The following is a 20,000-nucleotide window of genomic DNA, read 5'->3' on the forward strand; positions in this document are numbered from 1 at the left end:
CTATTGGATTTTTTTTTATTTTTTTTTTTTAAATAATAGCGTGTATTTTTAGACACTGATTTGAATTTCATAAGGCTTTCGGTGGTAATGAGAGGCTTGTTTCCATTGTTGGGGAAACACGCTGCTAGTCTGTTTTATGAAACGCGTCTCGGTGAGGGAGGCACCACCTAGCGCGTTTGAAGGGCTCGAAATATTAGGATTCCGTTCGTATTCATGCTGACCAGTCGTTAATATTTAGAGTGATCAAAAGTAAACATTCAACCTTATTTTATGGACCTGTTACATTTGCAAAAGTGTGTTCCAATTAAAGGGGCATTTCACCTGTAACACAGCTCAACTCTTTGTCGTCATCATCAGTGTAGTTTATTTTCCTAGATTAATTCAATTAGCTATCATTTTTTGTTATCCCTCCATGAATCCTCAGGCTTTCCTCTTTTCTTTTGTTTTAATCTATATAATTTCCCTGATCTGTAATCACATGATGAGGTTAAATTCACACAACACGAAATGTCGTGCAAACCAACATCAACATGAATGTGTGCATCATGGCTGTTTACAGCTTCAAGAAGGTGTGAGATTGTGCTCAAAAGAAAAGTGAAGTACACCTTTTGTAAACGTGACAAGACACGTTCGGCGCCCAGTAACATACGTTGTTTCTATTGGACGCTCGCCTTGTTATTCATCACTGATACGCCCCTTACTGTAAACCAGAAATGTGTCAAGTCATTGTGACTGGAAAGGAAATTATAGTAAAAATACACTAACCGTCATATTTGTAGGGAATTATAAAACAATATCCATAAAACAAATAGCAGTCATACATTCTGTTCTGATATGTATGGGCTTCCTCTCTCCTCTGTCATATAGTGATATTATATGTTCATCTTTACAGCTATTGTTTACCAAGACAGTTTACAAATGACCTATTACTTAGGAAATTCGCAGTATGTGGTGTGAGTTTGGAGAAATGGTCTGTTTCAATATGACTATGCTGCTGATTCATAGAAACATGCGTCGCCTCTGTTTACGGTGGTTTCCGGGGCGGGTCTAACGGGCGGTGAAATAAAAACCCCGGAGGCACGTCAGTCATCTGAGAGAGAGAGAGAGGACCAACTCCCGACCCCGTGTTTCACTCATGTGTTAATTATACCAACCCATTACATCACCATGGTCCGCGAAATCGAGGATTTGGTAAGTCGTATGTTTTGTCTTTAAATTGGTTAATTTATAGTCGTCGTTATTGTCCCATCATATTTTCTACTTTATATTATGCTCAGTCTGTATAGTTGCCGGGTTTTATAGTCATGGACATGGTCTGTAATAACAGTGACATGATGTTGCTGTTATATTAGGCCACCCGTCTAAACAACCCTTCAGACCCAGCGTTAACTTCCTAGAAGTTAGTTTGCTAGACATTCGTTAACTTGTGCCATCATCACCTCCCCAGTCATCATCACTATCCATTGAAAATGGGGGACCCTGATGTAAACAAGACAATTACGTCTTTCTCTGGTCTGCATCCCCTTAACAATTGTGTGTATTGAGCTGTACTGTACTGTACCCATTCTGCAATCTGTTAAATAACGTTTTCATTCATTCAGTCATCAACAGTGTTGTGCTAGTTACTGAAAAATAGTAACTCAGTTACTTTACTAGTTACTTCATTTCAAAGTAACTTCGTTATTGTACTAGTTACTTACACCCAAAAGTAATGAGTTACTGTGAAAAGTAACTATTTAGTTATTTAAAAAAAAAAAAAATTGCTCAAGTCCCATGCCCCATATACTCAAAATCGGTTGATCAACTTGACAGTTTCCATTCACATCACCGAACTCTGCTAAGCAATGTGGTCTAGAGCGTTTCATTATATATTCCCTCCCCGCTGTATGTATATTTCTCTCCCACCCACCCACCCCCTCCTAATGTACAGTCCCCTCCCCATCATATGTATATACTCTGTCAGGATCTAGATCTAGGGGTAACAGTACTGTATATTTGAATACCGCTTATGTCACAAATGTATCAGTACTAAATACCTATATGTCCCTATGCCATAAATGTCATGTATGTTGTGTATGTCATAAATGTCTATATGAATTGAAAATGGGGGACCCTGATGGAAACAAGACAAACGTCTTTCTCAGGTCTGCATCCCCTTAACAATTGTATGTATTGAGCCGTACTGTATTGTACCCATTCTGCAATCTGTTAAATAAAGTTTTCATTCATTCATTCATTCATCCATTAATTAATTCATTCATAACCATCTTGCAGCGTTGTTTAAGATATCAATCAAAGCATTGCAACGTTAGAATAGTTAGGATATCAATTGTGCATGAAAGGACTATATTTATATTGTTTGATTAGTATTATGAGATTCCCTGGCAGATTTCGTACAGTCAAAATCCGTTGATCTTGAGTTTCAGTGAACACATTGCACTCACCGTCACCAGTCTGCGGTGGTCGAGATGTAACGTTAGTCCAGTTGACTCCAGCAGCCCTTCAAACATGTTCTTTATCTCGTTTCCATGTTGTATATTAATTATCTCTCCAAGTAGTTGCTAAATGGTTTGTTAGTTCGTTATTATTACTGCGTTCTTATTATGTAGATTCATAGCGAGCGTCCTCTTGTTGTTTACTGTAGAGAGCGTCTATTTCTTTCAGAACGTCAGTATCAGAAGTGCGAAAACCAGAATGAGGCTACGGAAAGAAATAATAATAATAATAATACTTCGTTTTATATAGCGCCTTTCAGTCTACAGTAAACGAAACAAACGCAGGCGAAATAAGGACGCTCGCTATGAATCTACATAAAAAGAACGCAGTAACGAACTAACAAACCATTCAGTAACGTAAGTAGCGTTACTGAATTTCAAAAGTAATGCGTTAGAGTACTAGTTGCGGCAAAAAGTAACTTCGTTTCTGTAACGCGTTACTTTGTAACGCGTTAGTCCCAACACTGGTCATCAATCATGATGCACGGAGATGTGGACGGTAGTAGCAGGAGGGCTGTGCTAATTAGCAAACGTGAAGTGAAAAGCTGAAATACTAACTACCAGTTATATATCGTATTTGCTTCGCGTCCCGCTCTGAGCCTTACGAGATATCCCTTATCTCCTATGATACCTATTGTATCTCCCACGAACAAAAACACATGCACCCCACCTGTATGGGGCCCCGCCCCCATGGTGGCACCGCCCATATAGCCGTGACTCTGGTCACCAAACACCCTTCCTCTATTTTCGTCCCAGCGTAATGGATGCGTGCACCATACGATAACTAGCAGGATGAATCGAGGTTCAGCTGTACAAGACTGGCTGTCGGGCCAGCTTGTACTCAGGTAGGCCCTGTGTCTTCAGGCATGGGTATTAGTGTTAGTAATGCTGGTTTGTTTTGTTACACAACCATGTTGTGTGTTGGCGCCGGGGGCAGGATGGTTTGGTGAACGTTCACTGCAGGGAACGGTTTCCAAGCTGTCTTGGGCGTGCTACTAAAACATCTAATGCTATGCTACATGCTATCGCTAATGCCGCATGCTATTACTACTGCTAATTGCTACGCTGTTCTAATGTCTCCGCCGTGAGATGTTGTCACTCTCCCTCCTCTTGCCCGGTTCATCAATGAAGGTCAGTCGGTAGCTGTTGTGAGTTTTTTTGCTGAGTCCTATTTACCTTTTTTCGGGTAAATGGGTTGACAACAGGGTAGGCCGTGGCTAGGTTGCCTAGCCAGGTATGTTACCTTGTGTTCCGGCGGGGTTTGTTGAACGGTGTTCCCATCTGGGTTGGCGTCGGGTAGTGGGGCTATGGGTCCAGCCGACATGGTAAACATGTTGCGTGTCTGTGCGCAGGCAATTGTTGTTCTGGGTCCCACATCGCCTCGCGCTAGGCTGCAGTAGTATAAGGGCAGGGCCGCCTGGGAGAAATGTGAGGCCCTGTGCGTATTTAGACGCGAGGCCCCCCACCCCCTGAGGCGGCCCTGTGTAGTGGGCTATTGTTTCGTTTAGTCACTCTGCTATGAGAAGGTCTGTCTTGCTACAGTTTTATCTCCTCTCAACCATTCATACTGACTGTCAATCGGTATACTGGGGGAGTAGTGCGGGGGGGGGCTTTGTTTACCTTTTTTGGTAAATGGGCTAAACTAGGGCTGGTGTCCTGTTGTGAATATTTTGAATGAAGGCGGGACTAGTTCGCTCTGGTCCGTCTCCCCTTAACTTTGTGTGTATGGGTTTGCTCATTCTACAGTATTTTGTGGTTTAGCTCTTTTATTCATTTAACCCTTTCATGGTGCACACCACAGTGGAGGTTGCTGTTTGCAATCACCACTGGTGCTCCGTGTTAACATCAGTCCTTTGTTTTTGACATATTGAAACAATGCCCCGCCCGGCCGACACCATGGGTGGGTCGGCCTGGCGAGTGGCTGGTGGGCTGTTAAGGCTTGTACCGCCACGGTATGGAATTGGCAACGATTAGAACTGTGTTCGAATTGCTGTTTTTTTCTATTAAAAAAATGGTGTCTGGTGGAGGGGCCTTGAGGGCCAGCCGACGTCGACACATCGCGCGAGGTTGTTGACGTTATTAAGCTTTGACCCAGCCGCAAGCTATAACCGCTCAGGGTTCCCCTCTCCGCAGGGGATTTTGGTCTTCTGCTGGAGCGTGGGCGGTATTGTCCTAGGCCCTACACCGCCTCACACCGCGCAGCCAGAAGAAGAGAGAGCACGGCCTCGTCAGCGGCGATGACGGGGCCCTCGACAGGCGGCCATGTTTTTCCCCCGCCAGAGGTATCCTGGGCGTTGATTCGACAGGTGTCCACAAGGCCGACAGCCTTGGCGGCTGAGGGATCGGCCATGTGGGATGGGTTCGGCTTGAACAAACAAGCCGTCACCGTCCTGCCGCGAGCAGCCCGCTCTCCGATCACTCCCTTCCCCAACACCAGCGGAAGAAGTGGGCTCTGATTGTTTCCTTTGGCTGCGGGCCGCGTGCCTTCGTTGATGCGCGGGCGGCCCCCCTTTTCGCTTCTCATGGGGACAGGGGCTGACACCCAGTTTATGGCTGAGCCTGGGTCTGTCCGTGAGAATGTTGTGCTGTCAAGCGGCTCCCACACCTTGAACTGTGTTGGTTGAGCCTGGTGTTACGTCTGTCAACTTAAGTGTTGTCAGCAGGGGGGCTCGAAACCTTTTGAGGCACACAGTGCGGGCTTCCCCGGCCTCGCCTTCGCCAGGCCAGGTATCATGTTGGTGCCTCCCACTCCTGAAATATTGGCAAGTGGTCGCAGCTCACATGATTTGGGGTGGTAGTAATATCACTGCAGGGCTACGGTGTGTAGGAACCCATGGGGGCCTTACACCTTGCATGTCCGGCTGCAGAACAACTCCTTCAGCATGTTCTGGAGGGGTGTTCAGTGGGGGGGCTTTTTTCATCGGAAGCCCCCCGTATCAGACCGGCCCTTTCTGTCGGGGTTCCCCCTTGGGTGCGATTGCCTCGTGGGTGGTGTCAGGGTCAGGTGTTCCGACACGGAACGCGCTCCTCGCACGGTTCCAGGTTTGGCTACGCACAGCGGGGGGACCGGGCCAACTATCTACAGTTCCTGGCGGACCTGCGCCACGTGACGGCGGGTGCGTTGGGAGTGTCGTCACATATGACTACGGCAGTACCATATGTCGAGGTGGATGGAGAGAACGCTGAGGCGGGGACTTGTGTTTACACAACCCCACCCGTTTTCAGGTTTGGTACAGACCCTATTGTCAGGGTCTCCAGCAGTGACAGCTCTGGTCAACGAGATCCAATCTCTGTGGACGAAGCAAGCCATCGTCGTGGCGTTCTCCTCCCGGTGTTCTCTGCCCGAGAAGGAGGGAGGGAGGGGTGTAAGACCCAGGCTGGACCTGTCCCATGCGTCGGGGCACACTCCACTCGTGGGGTGGCTGCTTCTGCCGCTCTCCTGGGTGGGGCCTCGGTGGGGGACATCTGTGCTGCAGCTTCATGGTCCTCCCCGGGCCCCTTTGTAAGGTTTTACCTCATGGACATGACCGGGGGTTCTGTCTCCCAGGCGGTTCTGGGTTTTACATGATTTGTGGAGCTCCCTCTGGTGTTGTGATCGTGGTATTCACTGACCTTTGGGAAGTATTTTGACATGTACATGGGTACCTTGGTCGCGTAGTGTATCTTGTAGACCAGGCCCATTGCAAGTTGCTGTACTCTGTCGTCTACTCTAAGCCATCCTAGGTTGTCAAAGTGGGCAGGGGTGAGGTGGGTTCTAGGAGTCAGGTCAAGTAGTAGTCTGACTAGCTTGTTTTGAGATGTTTGTAATTTTGTTTTTAGCGCCTTTGAGGTGCTTTGGTACCATGAGGTGCAAGCATAGTCGTAGTACCCCTGAATGAGTGCTCCTGCCAGAGTCTTCAGGGTATTCTTGTTTACCAGAGAGGAGATCCGGTACAAGAATCGCGTTCGTTGGTTGACTTTTTTTATTACATTGGATGCCATTTTGTCACAGGAAAGATTAGCCTCTAGGATGGAATCCAGGTAGGTAATTTCATCTTTCCTTGTGATAATATTGTCACCCACTGTAACCGAGAAGCCGTCGGTCTTGCTGAGTTTGTTATTTGAACCGAAGAGAATGGACTCTGTTTTGCCCATGTGTAATGATAGTTTGTTGTCGGCGAGCCATATGCAGATTTTGCCTAGTTCCGAGCTGAGGGCTTTTTCAACCCGCACCCCTTGATGTGGGCTTACGGGTCCTCAGGGGGTACATTTGTCGGGCCTCGCGTCCGCTCTTCCCCATTATCTCATAAGGCTCAGAGCGGGACGCGAAGCAAATACGATATATAACGATAGGTTATGTAGATAACCTAGTTATATTAGTATTGGCTGAGCGTCCCGCTCTGCGCGGCCCTGAGTTCCCTCTTGAGGGATCTTTTCCTGGGACGGGTTTTGGCGAGGAAGGGTGTTTGGTGACCAGAGTCACGGCTATATGGGCGGTGCCACCATGGGGGCGGGGCCCCATACAGGTGGGGTGCATGTGTTTTTGTTCGTGGGAGATACAATAGGTATCATAGGAGATAAGGGATATCTCATAAGGCTCAGAACGGGACGCTCAGCCAATACTAATATCTACATAACCTAACTCTTACGGTAACAATTGTGTTGCCTGCTGCTGTAACCTCACTTGAGTTGAACGAATGCCGCGAATCCACAGGCCCAGCAGTGACCAGCAGCACAGACGGACCATCTAGCGTTAGTTGGTTCCAAAGAGGCTGAAACACTTTTGACAGTTCATCTCCGGTTAGCTACGTACGTTACATGCTTGTTTTCTGTATGCAACTAGCTTAATAATAGCAGGCAGGTCCTAACACGCTTCAATGATGCTGTTGGGTGAGGAGGATAATGTGATGCTACACTGTGCATGGTTTATTTGATGATGGATAATGAAGATTTATTTGTGTGAGACCATTATGCTAATCAACCAATTTATTCCCAGTAAATGGTTAAATGGGCTGCTGCTTTTATCCAAAGAGCTTTACAACTTATGCCATTCAGACATTCACATGGCGGAGGCAACCATGCAAGGTTCCAACCTGCTCATCGGGAGCAGAAAGCGTTAAGTGTCTTGCTCAAGGACACATTGCCGGGAGGAGCCGTACTCGAACCGGGAACCTTCCGATTATCAGACGACCGCTCTACCTCCTGAGCGACTGTCGCCCCCAAAAGCAATCTGTTACACACACACACACACAAACAACCAGTTTGCACCACATAGTAAGAATTGACTATCTAAGTGCATTATATCAAAGGTGGGCCCAACAGGGATTAGATGAGATCACAATGTCATAGGCCTGTTTTTTTTTTTTTTTTTTTTTTTTTTTTAATAAATCTTTTTCCTCCGATTTTCTCCCATCCCAATGTTAGTTGTTATGCCAATTCCCAATCCCCTTCCTGGTCGCTGCGCACTTACCCCCCACAGTCGGTCTGGGAGAGTGGAGGCTATCACGTGCTTCCTCCGACACACGTCCAGCCAATCAACCGCTTCTTTTCACCTGGCAGGGCGGACTCTCACTGAGAGGGTGTAACGTGTGGAAGGATCACACTACCCCCCTTAGATCCTATCCGCGCTGAGCAGGCGCCCCGACCAAACTGTAGGAGTCGCTGTTAACAACGACCCGGACCCACCCCGCCAGCTTTCCCACCCTCTAATACTGCCAATTGTATTAGTGTGAACGGCCAGCCAAGCTGGTGACAACGCCGGAGCTGTGAGTCATAGGCCTGTTCTAAACTATTTGTGTGTCCTGTAGGATGCCTTCAAGGCTGTCCTGGTTGAAGCTGGGGACAAGCTGGTGGTGGTGGACTTCACAGCCACGTGGTGCGGACCCTGTAAACAGATTGCCCCCAAGTATCAGGTGAGTACAGTAGCTGATCTAGTGATGTTGGCTGTCTAGAAACCCAGCAGGATATAATGCAAATTTGACTGGAGTCGAGCTCTTGTGATGTCTCTTGGGTTGAGAGATCTGGGCTGCATTTTGAGATCCGCTAGAAATTGTCCTATTTTCCGTAAAAAAAACAATTCCTTGTATCTCACTGTATGACTGCATTTTCTTATGGATACAACGAGACCCTGTAAGTCGGTGACTTCATCAACAACGATTTCTCCCTGTTGCCAGCGAGGCAGTTTTGGGATACAGTGCGAAGCGTAGCCTTCCGTGGCTCTGACGTGTCCAGCTAGCATGTATGCTTTTACCAACCCAGTTGTGTTTCCGGGTTCCCGTTTTGCGCTCTGATTGGCCACTGACCTACACGCCTACGCCCCCTTCGCTATCCCCTTTGGGGCGTGAGATATGAAGACGGATTTAACTGGGTATAGGAAGGCGCTACCGCACGAGCCGCAAATTGCGACAACAACTCAATAATAAACACTCGAAACAGCTATTACCAGACAATTACAACAGCAGTGGTGCCTGCTTCAAATGTCACGTATTATAGGCTATAAGCCCGTGTAGATCTATTCGGAATAATAAACATATACGCCCCTCTAGCAAAACATGGCGCAATGTGATCCTATCTCCGATAGAGCGGCTGGTCGCAGAGACGCGAGTTGAACGAACACATCGGGAGGAGAATGAATGAATGAATCAACCTGATGTAAACAAGACAAGTCTTTCTCTGGTCTGCATCCCCTTAACAATTGTGTGCATTGAGCCGTACTGTATTGTACCCATTCTGCAATCTGTTAAAATAAAGTTTTCATTCATTCATTCTCCTCCTGATGTGTTCGTTCAACTCTCGTCTCTGCGACCAGCCGCTCTATCGGAGTTAGGATCACATTGTGTCATGTTTTGCTAGAGGGTGTATATGTTTTGTGTGTATTGAGCCGTACTGTATTGTACCCATTCTGCAATCTGTTAAATAAAGTTCATTCTCCTCCCGATGTGTTCGTTCAACTCGCGTCTCTGCGACCAGCCGCTCTATCGGAGATAGGATCACATTGTGTCATGTTTTGCTAGAGGGGCATATATGTTTATTATTCCGAATAGATCTACACGGGCTTATAACCTATTATACGTGACATTTGAAGCAGGCACCACTGCTGTTGTAATTGTCTGGTAATAGCTGTTTCGAGTGTTTATTATTGGGTTTTTGTCGCAATTTGCGGCTCGTATGGTAGCGCCTTCCTATACCCAGTTAAATCTGTCTTCATATCCCACGCCCCAAAGGGGATAGCGAGGGGGGGGCGTACGCGTGTAGGTCAGTGGCCAATCAGAGCGCAAAACGGGAACCCGGAAACACAACTGGGTTGGTAAAAGCATACATGCGTCCAGCTAGGGGTCCGTTAGCCACTACCACACCCTATCCATTATACAGTATAATGCAAGAATGCCATCAGCCTAGCCGAGGCTCGTGTCTGCAGGTTGCATCAGGCCTCCGGCCAAGAGGGAGGTGTGTCTCGAGAGAAACTGAAGGAGCGGTTTGTTGCCCTGGTAACCTATTGGCAAACCGGTCTCGCCTCAATTTAACACAAAGCAGAAATGCAAACGATAGCTTGCTTTTGATCAAAACAATGGCCAACAATTTGATCAAAAGAATAGACAAACCACTGAAAACCGTGTGTATCACAAATCTTCTTTGAATCTCAAACATTCAAAAAGTACTTGATACTAGGGCTGTCAAACGAATATTCTAGTCTGTAAATATTTTAATTGTGTACAAAAAAAAAAGAATAAATTATATTAGATTGTAAAAATGTATATTATAAAAAATGCATCTATCCTTTAAATGTAGGTCTCAGCTGGGTCATTGCACTGTTACTTGACAGAGTAGACGCAACATCAGTTGCTAAGCCGCTATTCTGTAACTGATGGAAGAAAAAAGGTTTCAGAGTGTGGGCTTTGATTTCAAGCCTGCTGATCAGGCTGCCGTTAGTTTATTCAAAGCATCAGGAGCAGCAGAATAGGCTAATGTTTACATAGGTTGTTAACACTTTGGGCGCCAGCCACTTTAGCCATCTTTGTACTCTGTGTGCCACTGCTGTAAAATATAGGGATTTTCACTGTGCGTCAGTGTTTGCAGGGCTATCTATATTCTATATTATAGCTATGGAGACAATACTATGGCTCATTTGACGTTAACTATCCATCGTTAACTATCCATCGTTCAACATGTGAAAAATAATAAAAATTTTCATGTATACGTTTGCTTGTTATACCGTGGTGAATATTGTATAGTTTCAGAGTGATCCTGGCTAATTCCTGGTAACTGTGTTATGGAGCAATATGTGAATTTAGCTAAAAACGTTTGTGTTGCTCGCCTGGACGCGTCTATGCTTTTACCAACCCGTTCGTGTTTCCGGGTCCCCTTTTTGCGCTCTGATTGGCCAGGTCATGTGACATGTGCGCCAATCGTGGGACGGCAAGTTCTGCGCCTATTCCCGGGTCGAACAGCCTGCAAACTACCTAACGCCTAGTTTATCACTGGTTAAGCTTAGGCGACTCTTTCGCAGTTGGTTAAGGTTAGATTTTGGAATCGGGGCAGGCGTTCTATCGCCATGCTCTAAGACAAACTCTAACCTTAACCAACTTCGAAAGAGCGCCTAAGCTTAACCAGTGTAGAAACTTGCGGTCCCACGATTGGGCGTACATGTCACATGACCTGGCCAGGCCAATCAGAGACGCAGAAACACAAACGCGTTGGTAAAAGCAATCGGGCCGCCTGGACACGCTACTATTTCCAATTCAAAGGTATATAATGGGTATTGTTTCATCGTGAAAGGGGGGGGGTCGTTTTCTGATGCTTTGATCGTTGGCAACGGAGTATGTTACATGATCGTTGCGATCGATGTGAAATCATTGTTGGATCAAAGTAGGATTGATGTCATATAGTCCTTGCCTTTACTAGGAGGTATCTCAAAAAGAATATTCCAATTGTCTGATCGCGATTTCCAGTATTGATGTCCATCTGGTCCCGGACATAATTTGGCACAATTTATGGATCGAGTCTGCTACAGTAGATGCGTTTCAAGTTGCTTGGGTGAAGCGTTGGACTTGCCTGGACCAAAATTATCTGCCCGGAGGAAATTGGATGTGACCCACAGTGTGTGTTGGTTTGAATCAGACCGGTCCATGTATCACTAGCTCTTCCATGCTGACTGCTCTACTCTTTCACAGGAGATGTCGTTAAAGCCAGAGAACAAGAACGTGATCTTCCTGAAGGTGGATGTGGACGAGGCCCAGGTGAGTGTGTGTGTGCTCACAAGTGAATGACTGAGGACTAGGATTGTAATGATGGACACTTTTCTTCTGCACATTGGATCGATCTGAATAATTGATTATACAATGAGCTGATTATTCACTGAAGGGCTTCATGATGAGACTCACATTTGGAACTTGATTTGTCTCATTCAGACTTTCAGACCTCAACGTTTAGCTTGACTGTGTTTTACTGGAAAGGATAGATGAGATACTCTCATAAGTGCAAACTGATTAGCCTTTAAACCAAACTTAAGTGTACTGTATTCAATCGGTCATTCATTCCATCTTTATTTCAACTCTAAATAAATAAAATATACAATAAGTGCAATCATAATAAAAATGTGTACAACAATTACAGATTATGGTGGAATGATGATGAAGACTTTATTTCAGACTCAAGGTCCATATTACACATATATACAATAACAAAAGAAACGAGGCCAACAACATGGTTGGTGATCAAGGATCTAAACTGACCAAACGCTACCAGAGTTTTAGAGTTTGTATGATGTTCCACGTGTCAGGATCACAGAAACTGAAAGCAGATTTAAGTTCAGTACAAACTCTTATGTGCTTTAAGTGTAAAGCAACAGAGGGAAGCAAGATAAATTGGGCAATCTCCTTACAATTACAGTGAACAACACTGCTCACGTCTAATAATAGCTGTAAATTACACGCCTCGGGAAGTAGATCAGTGGTCCGTGTTCGGTAATCAGAAGGTTCCCAGTTCGATTCCAGTTCCTGGCTGTGTGGGTGAAGTGTCCTTGAGCAAGACACTGAACCCCTAACTTGAGTGGGGGGAAGAATAGAAACTGCACTCCATTTACAGAGTAAATTCAAAATAGAGTCTGGAGATGTGCGCATCGTACTACTCGACACTTGCCGGTTGTTTTAATGGCCTTGTTTCTTCAGTGGATGGAGTTTCTTACCCGGTGTGTTTTTAATGCTCTTAGCAATGCGGGGTATTTATGAAATCCAGTTCAACGGTCCATGTGGCCTCGGTAAGACCACTATTCACTCATGTGACCAGAACACTGCACGTTCATTCACTCATGTGACCAGAACACAGCACGTTCATTCATGCTTTATTTATTTAAGTCAACATCGAGGGGGTGTAGACTTTAACCCGTTCACTACCACTACAGAAGGTTAACCTTTCACTACCATTACAGATGTTTAACAGTCTGTAGTGTGGTAGTGAAAGGGTTCATTTGTTCCCATGACCCTCCATGTTATTGACTTGTATTGGTGTGTGTGGCATAGAACAGACAGAATGAACGTCTCCGTGACCAATGGATGAGAAGAGGATGTAGCCCTCGAGCAGCCGTCATGTGGATATATATTTTTTTTTGTATCCACTTTTTCTCCCATTTTCTATATTTTCTCCCATCCCAATTTCGTATCATCCAATTCAACCCTCCCCTGTCACGAACGCTGTTTCTTGCCTCCCACAAGCCGGCTGCAATGTGGACTAAGTCATACATAGCACAAGTCCCCTCCGGTACTTGAGGTAACGGCAGTCGCATCTTTTCACCTGCGCAGCTCGATCTCTCAGTGGCGAGGAGTAACGCGTGGGAGGCTCACGCTGCCCCCGACACTTCCTGATTCTACTGCGCAGGCGCACCAACCGACCTGTAGGAGTCGCTCTCCACAACGCCCGATCCCCACCCATCAGTTTCCCACCCTCTAATACTGCCAATTGTATTAGTACGGACGACCAGCCAAACTGAAAACAATGTGGAACGCTGGATTCGAACACGCGAATCCAGCGTCTCCACATTGGTGGCGAGTGCCTTGCCCACTACACCACCTAGCCGCCCCCCGTCATGTGGATATATGAAGTTAACTTATCTCAAGGCCCGCCCTCTTTTCTTGATCCTCCAATCACAACTGTCTCTTCCCAATGAATAGTGGTGGCAGTTTGTGAGGTAAAAATAATGTACCCACTGCCCACATCTAGGCAACCTCAGGTTGATACGCAACCAGGAAATAAAAATAATTTTAAAAAGACACATTTCTTATGGTTGGGACGGTTGGGTCGTGGGTGGGTATGTGTGCGTATCATATTTGTGCAATCTTCTATGTATACTATGTAATAGTTTCTATACCGGGGGAGTCGAGATGGCAACACCTTTGCAGGCTGGTAACACCTTTGCAGGCTCCGGTTAAACATTCTTTGTTTAGTAATAATAATGCATTCTATTTATAAGGCGCCTTTCAAGGCACTCAAGGTCGCCGTACAACAATTTAAAAACAGTTAAATTCACAATCCATTCAAATATAAAATCAGATCAGACATACGCCTGCCTAAACAGGTGGGTTTTGAGGTGGGTTTTAAATGGGATGATGGAGTCAATGTTCCTGATGTCGGGGGGGAGGGAGTTCCAGAGGCGAGGGGCAGAGCAGCTGAAGGCTCTTGACCCCATGGTGGACAGACGGGCTGGGGGGACGGTCAGGTTGATGGAGGAGGCAGACCTGAGGGACCGGGTGGGAATGTTGATGTGAAGGAGGTCGGACAGGTATGGAGGGGCGAGTGTGAATGGCCTTGAATGTATGGAGGAGGATTTTGTAGTCTATGCTGTGTTTAATGGGAAGCCAGTGTAGTTGGCGTAGGACGGGGGTGATGTGACTGATGACAGGGGTTCTGGTGATTATACGGGCAGCAGCGTTCTGGACCAGTTGGAGCTTATGGAGGAGTTTGTGGGGGAGACCAAAGAGAAGGGAGTTGCAGTATCTAAGCGGGAAGTGACGAGGGAGTGGACCAGGATTGCGGCGCTGTTGGGAGTGAGTGTCAGTGTTAGTCCTTAAATTTTAAACTTTTCATGCAATAACATATCAAAGTACATTGAATTACTAGAATATTCAAGACTTTCTTGAGATCATGTGTACAAAACAATCTAGGCAAATTAATAAAGAAGATGATTAAACGGAAGGTTTTGTAGATACAGTACTGAATTCTGCCATCCGGACACATGCAATTTGAAATATGATTATAGAATATCGGGCCTATAAATGACCTTATTATGGCCAAGTCACACCGGGCTCTATGGATCGGGCAAAATCTCTCCTTTCCAATGGCAGAGTTCAATCTGGATTTAGTATCACCAGACGTGCAGCAAAAACTGTGAATGAAATCTACTGTAAGTACAGTTACCTTTTTATAATGTACATTTCTCTGCCATTTTTCATCATATTGCAACGCCGGTTTTTGCTAGACGTTCACAGAAAGGTAGAGCAACTAACTGCATTCAAAAGTATGGCAATAATGTTCAGGTTAGTTCCACCCGTGAGATATGATCCTGAAAATAAAGAGGGGGGGGGGGGGGGGATTTCTATCTCATATTTCACTAACACTTAAAATCCTTGGTAAACAACCGTAGTGCTGAAAATATACACTTTGACAGGGTTAGGGTCTTTACTCTTGGCTACATTAAAAAAATTATTCTGTGAGTCACTGCAAAAATATGTGCTACATCATTCCCACGCCCTCTGATGCGCAATTTAGGATATCAACCTCCCGCCCCAAAGGTCCGTTGCATTCTGAGGAAAGAAACCATTGTGATTGGAAGGTTAACAAAAGAGGGCAGAGTTTGAGATGGGTCAAGGGGTGGGGCGTGGCCTCTAAAGACGGGACCTCATCCATCTTTGTGTTTCTCCTTCCTCTTCATCAGGAGGTGGCTGCTCACTGTGGAATCAAATGCATGCCCACGTTCATGTTCTACAAGAATGGCGAGATGGTAAGATTTTTGTTTCCCCCCCACTCTAACCATCCATCATTATGAAGTAGTGGAAAACCAAAAGGACATCCCTTTACGTTACGCGGGCAGCCCTGCGGTTTAAGTTCTGTACATGCATATGGGTTTAGCCAGTGACCCACACCTGTGTGTTGCAGGTGGGAGAATTCTCTGGGGCCAACCTTGACAAGCTGGTGGAGATGGTGCAGAATCTACGGTCCTGAAACCAAGCCCACCCCACGCCCAGCACACCTCCCCTGTATAACCAAGAACCACCACAACACAGCCCAGACCAGTTTCTCTAACCAGTCTCTCCATTCTCAAAAAGAAGGAATTGCATTTCGTGGACAATAAACATACCAAAATGGCAATATCCATTGCTTTCCTCAATATATATATATTTGTTTAAAACATTCCTGTGAACACCATGTTGTCTATATATTCCAGGTACTGTAATCTATGGTTTAGATTTTTATATAAAATCTTCCGATAACCAACCATTATAAACCTGTTTTTATATCTGGGAGAGTTTCTCTGTATTTTGTTTCTAACTAGGTGGATTAAATAAATGAAGATGACTGAGTCCTCTTTTTTTTTTTATTATTATTTTTTTTTCTTCTTTTTTTCATTTGTGCGTTTTGCTGTTGGGTCATCTGCTTCAACCTGTGTAACGTAGTGTGTGACTAACATCTTTATGAGGTGGCTCGTTAATGGGATTTTTGGAGCCAAATGTCACATTTAGTATATTGGATTAGTAGTCTCTATCACTTATCTGTATGAGAGAATCAAAACGACTGTATTTCTATAGCCCGAGATCACATGGAATAGCCCCCTTAGACTGTACAAGTCGAGAAACCTAACAAGATCAAAAACAAACCTCAGATGGGGCTGTTAAAAGGGGGATCCCCCAACTGGATGTCTGTGATAATAGTGTTGCAATGGATGGAGAATAGAACAGGTGAATAATTGGTATGAATGTGTGTGTATATATATATACAAGGTAACAATAGTATCTAAGGTACATTAGGGTTAGGGCAAAAAAGAAAATAGAGCTAAGTAAAACAAAAAAAGAAGGCATAGGAAAACTGAGGGAGATGTAGAGTGGAACCAAAAAAAATAGAGCTAAGTAAAACAAAAAAAGAAGGCATAGGAAAACTGAGGGAGATGTAGAGTGGAACCATTGTGCCTGTAGTAGTCGGAACCGGTTTGAGGAAGAATAGCAGAGAAGAGTTTGGGAAGAAGTGTGTAAAATCAAGTAATGCATACTGTAAAGATGAGCCGTTTCCTCATTTATACTAATTTATAGCTTACTGTTCAGTACATGGAGTGCATTATGTGTGACATACTTGGAGGACCTTCACACTCCGCTGTTGTCACTTGCTAGTTGTGCAGGAGGATATACTGTAAGCTTTGCCAAAAAACACATGATGTTTTCAGTATGTTGTTGCCTTTTATGTTTTATTTTAGACATTTTTCATTGACCCGTAACTGAAAATGGCACTGGAAATGACCCAGGTGTAAAGAATTGTGGGATTGAACCATTCGCTCCATACTTCAAACGTTGGTGCTTTTGATATGCCAAAAAAAAGAGAAATAATTTTAGCCTTAAGGGGACTTCTTATGGTATTTTATGCTTTAATAAAAATGTGAGAATAGTTTACACATATACATTGGACAATCACATCAATAGTTTTTACACATCGTACAAGTATATAGCAGCATATATTTAATACTGTTGATTTTCTATATGAAAAAATACAGCTTTATTTTACAAAATGGTTCTTGCTTTGCTTCCTGGGAGGGGGGGGGGATGATAATGAATGAATGGTTTACAATTGTGACATAATTATACAAAAAAAAATCCCCTTCAGATCATTCACGTGAAGTTGAGTGGTATCTTAGAAATGATAGTATCCCGACTTCCTTTTCCTGTGGAGAGAAGAAGAGGACAGGAAGTTCACTTCATTTGTTTTCTCTCGCCACCTTTTTCACAACAGAGGCCTTGCACGGAATGTCTGTGTAGTTCTCTTTCTTCCAACATGGCTGCCTGTAACAAAGCAACCATTTTGTACATGGCAGTGGAAGAGACAACGGTTGCTATGTGTTGATAATTAGAAATATATAAAAATCAACAAAAACAATAATTCATTGTCTTATTACTGGATCTTGTAAATGAGTCAGAGTAGAATAGTACCATGCTTGTCCAGTGTTTTACCTGCTACACAGAAATTAGGCATTTTTCTTTTGCAAGTTATGTGGTAGAATAGTACCCCCTTCAAACAATCCCCCAGCCCTGTTTCAACCCCCCCCCCCCCATCCCATTACCCTCCCCCATCCATTCACATTTCCTCTCACCTTCAACCCTCCCAAACCATGTCCCCTCCTCCTAATTCACCCATCCAATCCAATTGTCTCTCTCACCTAGACACACCCATTTTCTAGGACCTGGTATAGATCCACGTTTTCTCGAGGAGCCTGTTACTTGTTGGGTCTCTCAATTTTGTACTCATTCTTTATTTATTTGTTTTGTGATTCGAAACTCCTGCTTTTCTTTTCTTTACTTTTTTTTGCTTTATTGTCAAATTCTGTGTTTTTATTTGTTTGCTCTGTTAAGCACTTTGAGCTGCATTGCATTCTATGTATGAAATGTGCTATATAAATAAAGATTATTATTATTATTCACCCACAGTTACAGGCAGCCATACTGGAAGAACATTCCATGCAAGGCCTCTATTCAGACTGAGTTTCTGGACTGGGTAATAGCTGGGGTTTTCTGCATGCTACCAACATCTTCCTGGTACCAAAGTTCATTTTGAGCTGACAGTTGTTTGGAAAGGGCCAACTGGCATGTGTCCAGGTTGGGGGGAGTGAGTGCACACAGCAGGTGACGATGACAAATAACGCATATCGCCTGCTATCAGGCTATCAGGCCAAAAGTGGTCCCTTTTGGAGATGCACGGTGTGCACTGTGCTCGCCTGTGCGTTTTTCAGGGGTCTCTGGTTCCCCCTTTTTCGCACTTTGCTGGAGTTGACTGCCTCCCCCCCTTCGTTAGGACGGGCGGGTGGATGGGACTCCCCTGCTCCCTGGTAGTGGGGTTTGTGGGCCCTCAGGGGGTACACTTGTCGGATCACGCGTCCGCTCTGTCCCATATCTCATAATGGCAAAAGCGAGACGCGATGATCAGTATGATATATAACGAAAGGTTATCCTATAACCTAGTTATATGAATAATGGCAGAGCGTCTTGCTCTTAGCGCCCTGAGGTCCCTTGGTTGGGTTTTCAATGTTGGAAACTTTTTTTTCCGAGGAAGGTAGAGTGTTACCATGTCCGGTTTCTTATAGCAGGACGCGGGGGCGTGGCCTGGTCACGTGCATGAGTGCAAATTGTTTGTTCACAGTAGGTGCTAGGAGATAGGAGTTATCTCATAATGGCAAGAGCGAGACGCTTTGCCAGTATTCATATAACTAGGTTATAGGATAACCTTTCGTTACGCTGCTCAAATTAAAGGTTATGTTAAAGTGGTACAGTATGTGGTCCAGTTATGCTGCTCTGGTTACATTCCTCTTGAAGTTGTCAGGCTTCAAATTTCAAAGTACATACTCTTTATTTTCAAAGTAACTAGTAATTCACAGGTTCAGATGAATGTAGTAAAAAGTCAAATATTTCCTTTGAAATATTGTGCAGTAAAAGGACAAAGTTCCCTAAAATGAAAGTACTCAAATAAAGTGCAAGTTCTTCGGAATTGTACTTACACACAGTACTTGAGTAAAAATACTTAGTTACTTTCCACCACTGGCCATACAGCCCTGCATGCATCGCTGCCGCAGGCCCAGAGAGCCACTCAGCGAATCATGACTCAGCGACAGAGAAACGCGGCTGTAGCGAATCAGACCTCCAAGCGCTAATGTGTATTTTTCATGCTGTGCAGGCAGCACTGTTCTGGAGTCAGTTGCGAGGCTCAAAGACTTAACGGTGATGGTTTGGCAGACCAGCCCCATGACATGTTTACAGTTGTTAGCAGAGGAAGTGGCTATAGTGCAGACCAGGCTTCTCAGACTCAACGCTCAACAGTATCTCAGATGTTCAAAGAAGCACTTCATGCAGGATCTGCTTCGAAAGCTGTTCATACTTCTGGGTCTTTATAATAATAATAAACTTTATAATTATAGACATATAGGCATAAAATGAGCAGATAATTGACAAAATAAAAGCAATGGAAAAAGTGCAGACATAAAATTAGTATAAAATAGACAGAATAAGAGCAATGCATAAAGTGTTGACAGAAGAAAAGCAGTGCAATACAATAGCTCTCAAAATACTGTATTGTCGTGTAGATATATATATATATTTTAAGGCTGTCTGATTTAATCTGATTAATCGCATGATTGTTCATAGTTAACTCGCGATTAATCGCATATTTTTTATCTGTTCTAAATCTACCTTAAACTGATCTTTTTCAAGTTTTAATACTCTTATCAACATGAGAGTCAACAAATGCTTGCTTTATGCAGCCATTTAACACATACTAAGGATGCAT

At 44.5% G+C, this 20,000-nt stretch overlaps 2 protein-coding genes across 2 annotated transcripts in view; one reads left to right on the forward strand and one right to left on the reverse strand.

The window, feature by feature from the left end:
* The first annotated feature begins 1,069 nt into the window (after nucleotides 1–1,069).
* txnb (thioredoxin b) lies at nucleotides 1,070–16,045 on the forward strand. Its single transcript, XM_084313484.1, has 5 exons — nucleotides 1,070–1,191; nucleotides 8,282–8,386; nucleotides 11,645–11,710; nucleotides 15,400–15,465; nucleotides 15,621–16,045. The coding sequence occupies exons 1-5, from the start codon at nucleotides 1,168–1,170 to the stop codon at nucleotides 15,684–15,686; spliced, it is 327 nt and encodes a 108-aa protein (XP_084169610.1). The 5' UTR covers nucleotides 1,070–1,167; the 3' UTR covers nucleotides 15,687–16,045.
* A 145-nt stretch (nucleotides 16,046–16,190) lies between these two features.
* Nucleotides 16,191–20,000, reverse strand: part of LOC311227718 (sushi, von Willebrand factor type A, EGF and pentraxin domain-containing protein 1-like) — a gene marked incomplete at its 5' end in the record, with an annotated part of 184,332 nt that continues 180,522 nt past the window's right edge. The window contains 1 exon segment of the mRNA XM_084313483.1: nucleotides 16,191–17,391. Coding sequence (XP_084169609.1) covers nucleotides 17,361–17,391 — 31 coding nt within the window. The 3' untranslated portion in view covers nucleotides 16,191–17,360.

This window comes from Notolepis coatsorum (genome assembly GCF_963971535.1).
Source record: "Notolepis coatsorum genome assembly, chromosome: 4".
NCBI classification, from domain to species: Eukaryota; Metazoa; Chordata; class Actinopteri; order Aulopiformes; family Paralepididae; genus Notolepis; species Notolepis coatsorum.